Here is a 7,129-nt window from a genome sequence, read left to right as displayed (position 1 = left end):
TGCTTATGTTTAGCTGTCCCCAATTTAAGTTTTTGTTAGTTTTTTTTTCTCAATTCCCTTCAACTACACATTCCAAACATTGCCTGTGACAGTTTTCATGTCTTAGGTGAAATGGGAGATGGTCTTATTTGATAATAGATGTATTTGTTCACAAACAAGTATTGTAAAACCTAAAAAAATCCCCTTCTTTGCTCTCTGAAACACTAATGAAGGATTAATCCTCCATTAATGTCATTTGTTGTTAAGAAGTCAACGTAAACAACATGGACAACATGCAACACCTTAAATGAGAGATTTAGGAACAAAGTTTTGATGAAACACGTCCTCCCCATGAACTAAAAAATACAATAAACTTTGACAATCCACTGAGTCCACTCAAGTACCTGAAACAAGGGGAATACAGCATGTTCTGTCAGACAGCTGTTACCTGGGGACAAGAGGCCAAAGATTTACAAGAGCATTAATACAGTTATAGCGGGTGAGCACATCTCTGTCATTCAGAGAGGCGACAAATCCAGTGTTAGATTTTTAAGCTCACATACTTTGAAATCTATATTTCAGGGGATTTTTGGCACAAGAGTCACAACTTTGAAAAAGTAGCATATTTCTGTATTCATTTCATCTCCAGCTGGAACTATCTTTTGATCCATGAATAATCGCAAGACCAACCTTAAGACCATCAATTCAATAAGATAAAACACAACATGCTGTTATATTTATTTATTCAAAGCTTTATCCTTAAAAGAACAGTATCTCCTACAATTTCACTCAAACATGCAAAATGTAAAATTGTGTGCCTTCAACGTTTCCAGGGTTTCTCTGGGTTAAAGGTGTGTCTTATATATTGTGAAGAAACATACAGTGAAATACATGCCAAACATATTCCAAATAAAAGAAATGTAGCTTAAACCAAGGAGAACAAAAATTTGTAGTTACAAGTAAACAAACACAAGACATTTAAATGTGACCTCTGGGTGGTCTTTTGGGTCCTTAAAGCATATTTCATGATAAATGGCAAGTTGAGTACATCTAGTAGCTTAATCAATAAAAATAAAACAATGCCATTAATAGAACATGTATACATTCAGTTATATGGGTTAATGATGTGCAAACAGTCACCATTTATAATTTAGTTTAGTGCAAGAATCAGAAAATAAAAGCATAAAAATAATAATCCCCAATTTTTAAAAAGATAAACTATATTAGCTAATAGCTGCTTTGAGCACAGAGCTGCATGCTATTCTTGTGTGCTACCTGCTATAATGACTGCTAAGGTGTCAGCTACTGCTGATCACAGACTCGCACAAGCTTTGATATACTGTTTGCTTCTTTAGCTTCATGGGGTGGCTGTAGCTCAGGTGGCAGAGCAGGTCAGCCACTAATCAGAAGGTCGGTGGTTCGATCCCAGACTGCCTCCTGGCTGTATGCCAAATATCCTTGGGCAAGATACTAACCCCATGTTTGCCTACTGGTGGTGGTCAGAGGGACTAGAAAAGCGCTATACAAATACAGGCCATTTACCATTTACAGGCCATTTAGCTTTTTCTTTTTGTTTCAGACTTTGGCAGTTGGTGATCATATTTCATTATTGCATATATTACAGATTTAGATTTCAACAACACTGTGTACCAATTGGCTGTGTTACACTCAGTAATTACTTTAAGTTGTGTGACTGACTACAATATGAAGTTCAGTAAATATTACACTTTGAAGTACATTGTTCTTACTTAATGTACTCTAATACTGTAATGTTTTCGGAGATGCCTGTTACCAATTGGCTAATCCACCACCTTTTATTGTTTATACCGTTTTAAAAAAACAAACAAACATAAAAATGAAAAATCACCATCGACCCACCAGGCAAATGCCCAATGGCCAGTCCAGCTATGCGGTCAGCTGGTGGCTATCAGGAATCTCCAAAAACATTAGAGCACTTTTGTAAATATGTGATGTCTTGATGAATCGAGCAGATATTTGAAGTTTACACAGCACCATTCTCGCATGAAAATATCTTAAAAGTTTATTTTGTGACCCAGAAAGAGTAATATTTCAAACTCCGCCACTCTGTGTTCCTCCGCCACAGCCTCGTTTGAGTTTTGGACGAAATGGATTCTGGGATATTGCATTTCGACATTTCAAGCTGATTGGAGACCAAAACAGCCAATCAGATTTCGTTGCATCCAAGTCTGTGATTGGCTGGTTTTGTGGCACAAATATAACGGTGTACAGAAAGAGTTGAATGTGCACGGGCAGAAATGTTGAGAGCACAAGCAACACATTGAGAGCAAGCGCAAATGCAAAAACTGAGCGAGAGGGGCTGCTATAATAGCAAACACTGAAATGCATTTTTTGCATGCAGCAATTAAATTTTTTCACTCAAGTTTAGCTTTTCTCCACTCAAAATAAATTTCTCCTCAAAATGCAACACTTGCACCTGCATTTTTTTTTAACGTGCGCTCAGAATAGTGGCACAAAAATAACCCCATATTTTTGGGTCATCTTACACCAAAGAGGAACATGGTTTGGCTGAATACAGGCAGAGTAAAGTAAAAAGTGAAGCAATATTTGAAAAACAATGTATAATATATTGATAACAATGTATAACTAATATCACTAATAACTGATACTGCTGTTTTGGAAACACAATGTAATTTTCTTAATGAAATAAGTATGCAGTGTGGGTGTGATATAAAAAGTAATGCATTGTATACTTACATCACATTTGTCTGTATTGCAGTAATATTGTGCATCATAGTCTCTAAATAAGGTAAATGGTTGCCTGCTACTGGCAAATTAGCTTTGTTTTTCTTTTTACTCAAGTTACATAATCTGTATAATAGAAAATTTTAAAAGAAACAAACAAAAAACCTCCAACTGTTATTTGTGCAACAATAACTTATCTCACCTTGTAGAAAAAAAAGTGACTGGCCTAAAATTTTTGGCAGTGCAACACTGCTGCAAATGCAAACTCAAACCTATTCAAAAATCTGAAAAGGTAAAATAAAGGTCAGTAAAGCTCATGAAGATCCGTGGGATCCAGAGCAATGTTCAAGGTGAGTGCATGCTAATCCAAGCAAACAGGTCATATTTTGAGCCTGAATGAGTAAGAAAAGCAATGATGAACTGAAAAGATCTCTTTGGGTTGGTTTTCACCAACTTTGCTGCTGGTATTGCTGGTAAAACGTCAGGTTAAATTTTTTTATGATGATGAGTACCTTTACGGTTGATTGTTTTAGAGGTAACAGACCGTTATGTAACAACGCATCTCTGTAATAGCTGTTGTGAAAAAATGTAAATCAGTGTGTGAGTAAGAAGTAATATGTATCCATCAGTGACTGGTGATCTAAGCTGAACACTTAGAAAAAATGAAGTGGAGTGACTGAAGAACAGTGTCATGGTTGGAATCGGTGAAAACATTAACTTTGTTAAAGAAGTAGGTCTTCCCAGGAATCAGTTTGGGTGAGCTGCAGTGATCATCTGTTTTCAAGATATAAGGGAAAGGCAACGCTTTCACTTTGGCCTTCTTTCCACGGATCTTCAGCACGCTCTTGAACACAATGCTATGCAGAGAGACACTTTCCACTGTCCCGATGCGCACTAAACAGAGACGCACACAAATACATTGCATTACAAACCCCCATAAATTCCTAAACAGCATTTGCTACAATGTTTTGTTTTTTAAATTTACATATAGACTGATGTCCTACTTTTTTTGCAAAGATCAGTTTTGTTCATATTATTCACTGATTGAAGTCTGGATTCTGTAAAAGAACATTATAGACACAGAACAGGTGAAATACATGATCTAAGCTGTGCTATTAAGTTCAAATGACACAAAATTTAGTTCTACTTTGTGAGAGGACTTTTAAGTAGAGATGACAGACCATTATTCATCTTTCTCCGATCCTGTCCTGGTTCATGGATTGATCTCAGCCGCTCAGCACAGCATGACCACAGGGTGGTGTTGAAGTAGAGGTGACCACAGCATCTGAATCCCGTCTTAGCAGAGTATAGCACTTCTCTGTCCTCACTTGAGCAGCAAATGTCCTGGATTTAAAAAGACAATTCGTGGCAACCAGTCTGACGACGTCATATTTTAGTACCTGTTTGGATTGCTTGGAATCTGGGCTGAGCAGCTACTAAAAAAGCACCTGGACCTAATGGAAAATCCTGGAAACTGTGACAAACCATGCCAAGTCAATTAAAGTAGGTACTAATGGTAAAGGGGCTTATGGGTCCAGCTCACTGACACCATGAAACTTCTTGTTTGAAAGCTTTGGTTTATTATGGTCCATGTGTACTAGGAACATCTGCAGACAATGTACTGACTCATCATATACCCAGATGGGAGACATCAAGCGGACTTCAAAGATGTGTAAGAGGAATGACCACTATTAGGTCTCCAGGTATCCATGTCCATCTTTGTAACATATTATAATCAAGGCTTAAACCTGCAACAGCAACCACCCTTTCATCTCTCCCTCTCCTTCCTCACAGCAGCCAAGCCTCCTGTGAAAGTATTTTGCACATTTCCTCCCCCAAAGTGTCCTTGGATCATTGTCCACATGTCACAACATAGGAAAGACAGTACATCAGAACAAGACTCAGCGGTGCATTGGCACGCGCCTTCAAGGATGTTAATAGTTACATTTTTAGCTAAGAAGATAGATGGGTTGAGGACTGCATGGGAGCACATTTGCACTGGTTGGAAGCCCCTCTCCATATTTTGCATACCTCCTCCCACAGAGTGTGCTTGGATCATTGCATGTTGTAGGAGAGACAATAAAGTTGAATTCTATTCTATTCCATTCTCTTCTACTCTAAGATCTTATGACCTAATAAGGTGTAAGACATGATTGCATAAACAAAGAGTAGATCTTGAGATAGCATCAGTAATATTAACTCTACCTGTTGCTTTTGCAGAAGGGATCCGCAACACTGTGCGTCCTGTCCATGCTCATCTAACAGTGTCAGATTGTACAGTGTTCCTGCACAGCACTTCATCTGTGGGTCTTTAATGTTGTAGGCTTTAATCCCACAGCAGTGAATATTTTCCAATCTGGAATGTCTGGGTGGAAAACAGAGGTAACCGTTATGATTCAATAAGGACAGTGATAAAGATGTATGCCAAAAAGATTCTGAATTAGATGACTCTTGTCTTATGTATTAACTGGATCTCACTCTGGAAGATACCTTCTTAACTTCTTCAACAGAGTGTTGGCAGGAAAAAAAAGATTTTCATCTATACTTAACTCAGATGAAAATACTGAAAATTTATAATGAATTATAATTTTATCTCCAACAATATCGATACCAAAAGTGCTGTCTGTGCCTCCTCCAGTGAACGTGCAACTTCAGACAGCACTGCTAAAGATAGGCTTACATAGATGCTCCCCTCATTAGCAGCTGAACATAAACTGTTGATAATGTTCACATCATGGAACATCAATTTATTTTGTGACATCAGTAATGCTTCCGTTTCATAAACATTAACATGCTATGGAGTTATCATATTAATGTCAGCCATTTAACTCTTAGCAGTTACCCTGCAGCTACATTAGCTGCTTGCTTAGTTATAATTAAGGTAGTGGCTGCTGGCTATGGCTATGTGTAATGCTGCCGCTGTTAGTAAGTAAAAGTAAAATGTACTTATTAAGCAATTTTACAGATGAAAATCAATTTATAATAAAACACAAAAAACAGACATAACAATGTAACAATCTAATGGATAATAGAATAAAACATAAAACCAGAAAATAACATAAAGGTGTTGTCACTTTGACAGCTACTCCAACTGGAAATAAGCTTGATTAGAGCAGCCAAGACTCAACCAGTTCATCTTGTAAAGAGCAAACTATAAAAAGAAAAAAACTGAAATCTTAATGCTATTTGCTGCTGAGTAGGGCGATAATTTAAATAATAACCTCTAAAAAGAAAGCCAAAGAACATAATTATGAAAAGACATGCACACATGAACATAGCCCTTAACAATAAACTTTAACTAAAACAGGGCCAAACCCAGTCAGAGACTACACAGACTGAGACAGAAATTCTCTGGCACAGTAGCTCAGTGCATTTTAAAGTCACCACACTGAAAACAAAGTGGGGATAGGGTTTGTGCACAGCTGGAGCATTTGCGTATCGCAGACACATATACATTCCATGAAAAGTAATTTTCCCATGCCACTCCTTTCTGAGTTTTCCTCCACCCTCTCTCAGAAAACATTAAATTAAGTGGTTCCCTTTAGCACAGCTGTCCTGAGAGACAAAATGCAATCCAGCGATACATACCAACTAAATTTAAAAAAAGAAAGAAGTTTGTTTCACCAGATTTCATCAGCAATACAATACAACTCGAAACAGATTTCTTCTTTCAGCTGATCCCTTTAGAAGTTCCCACACTGGATATTCCTTACCATCCTCTTTTTTTTTGCACCAAATCTTTGCATGTCCTCTTTAGTACATACATAAATCTTCATGTGAGAGTAATGTCTTTCTCTTGCCTGGCAGTTCCAGATTTAACATTCTTTGTCCAGTATATCGACAATCCCTCCTATGCACATGCCTAAACAGCCTCACCTCTCTAACTTTGTCTCAAAAATGCTTGACTTGAGCTGTCCCTCAGGATACACACACACACACACACACACACACTCACCTGTGTCCGTTACAGCAGATCTCAGCATCAGGCTGATAAATTTCTGTCCCACAGCAGTGTTGTCCCGGGCTGCCATGAAACTGAGAGCAACATATGGTCCCTTTAGTTGGGTCATAAGGAATACCCGTCTCTGAACATTCCTCTCCATCATTTCTGTTCTCATACAAGGTGTTATCACAACAGAGAACTCCACGTTGTGCTGAGCCAAACGGTGTGTCCCCACAGCACTTGAAGAATCAGAAATAAAACAGTAATGTGTGCAGCAATGCAGAAACATCCTATATATCAGATAGAAAACACCCTGAGTAACCATGTAAAAGGAGCGGGGTGGAGCTCCGAGCTTTCTCATCAAAGTGGTACAAAAACAGCTCTTTTTTTTCACTGGGATCACTGGGTTCGACTGCCGTTAACTCTACATTGTATTGTTCTTTGCAGCAATTGAATCCTGCTCAAATTTACCTTTAATTCTGG

The 7,129-nt window shown here is 38.0% G+C and overlaps 1 protein-coding gene across 1 annotated transcript; it reads right to left on the bottom strand.

Moving 5' to 3' along the window:
* Nucleotides 1–705: 705 nt before the first annotated feature.
* On the bottom strand, nt 706–6,894 carry LOC145420208 (uncharacterized). Its single transcript, XM_080289212.1, has 5 exons — nt 6,659–6,894; nt 4,909–5,068; nt 3,885–4,047; nt 3,708–3,761; nt 706–3,597 (listed from the first exon to the last, which is right to left on the bottom strand). The coding sequence occupies exons 2-5, from the start codon at nt 5,002–5,004 to the stop codon at nt 3,344–3,346; spliced, it is 567 nt and encodes a 188-aa protein (XP_080145338.1). The 5' UTR covers nt 5,005–5,068; nt 6,659–6,894; the 3' UTR covers nt 706–3,343.
* Nucleotides 6,895–7,129: the final 235 nt, after the last annotated feature.

The sequence above is a fragment of the Astatotilapia calliptera genome, chromosome 14 (assembly GCF_964374335.1).
Source record: "Astatotilapia calliptera chromosome 14, fAstCal68.1, whole genome shotgun sequence".
NCBI lineage: Eukaryota > Metazoa > Chordata > Actinopteri > Cichliformes > Cichlidae > Astatotilapia > Astatotilapia calliptera.
This window is presented reverse-complemented; position numbering and strand designations above follow the sequence as displayed.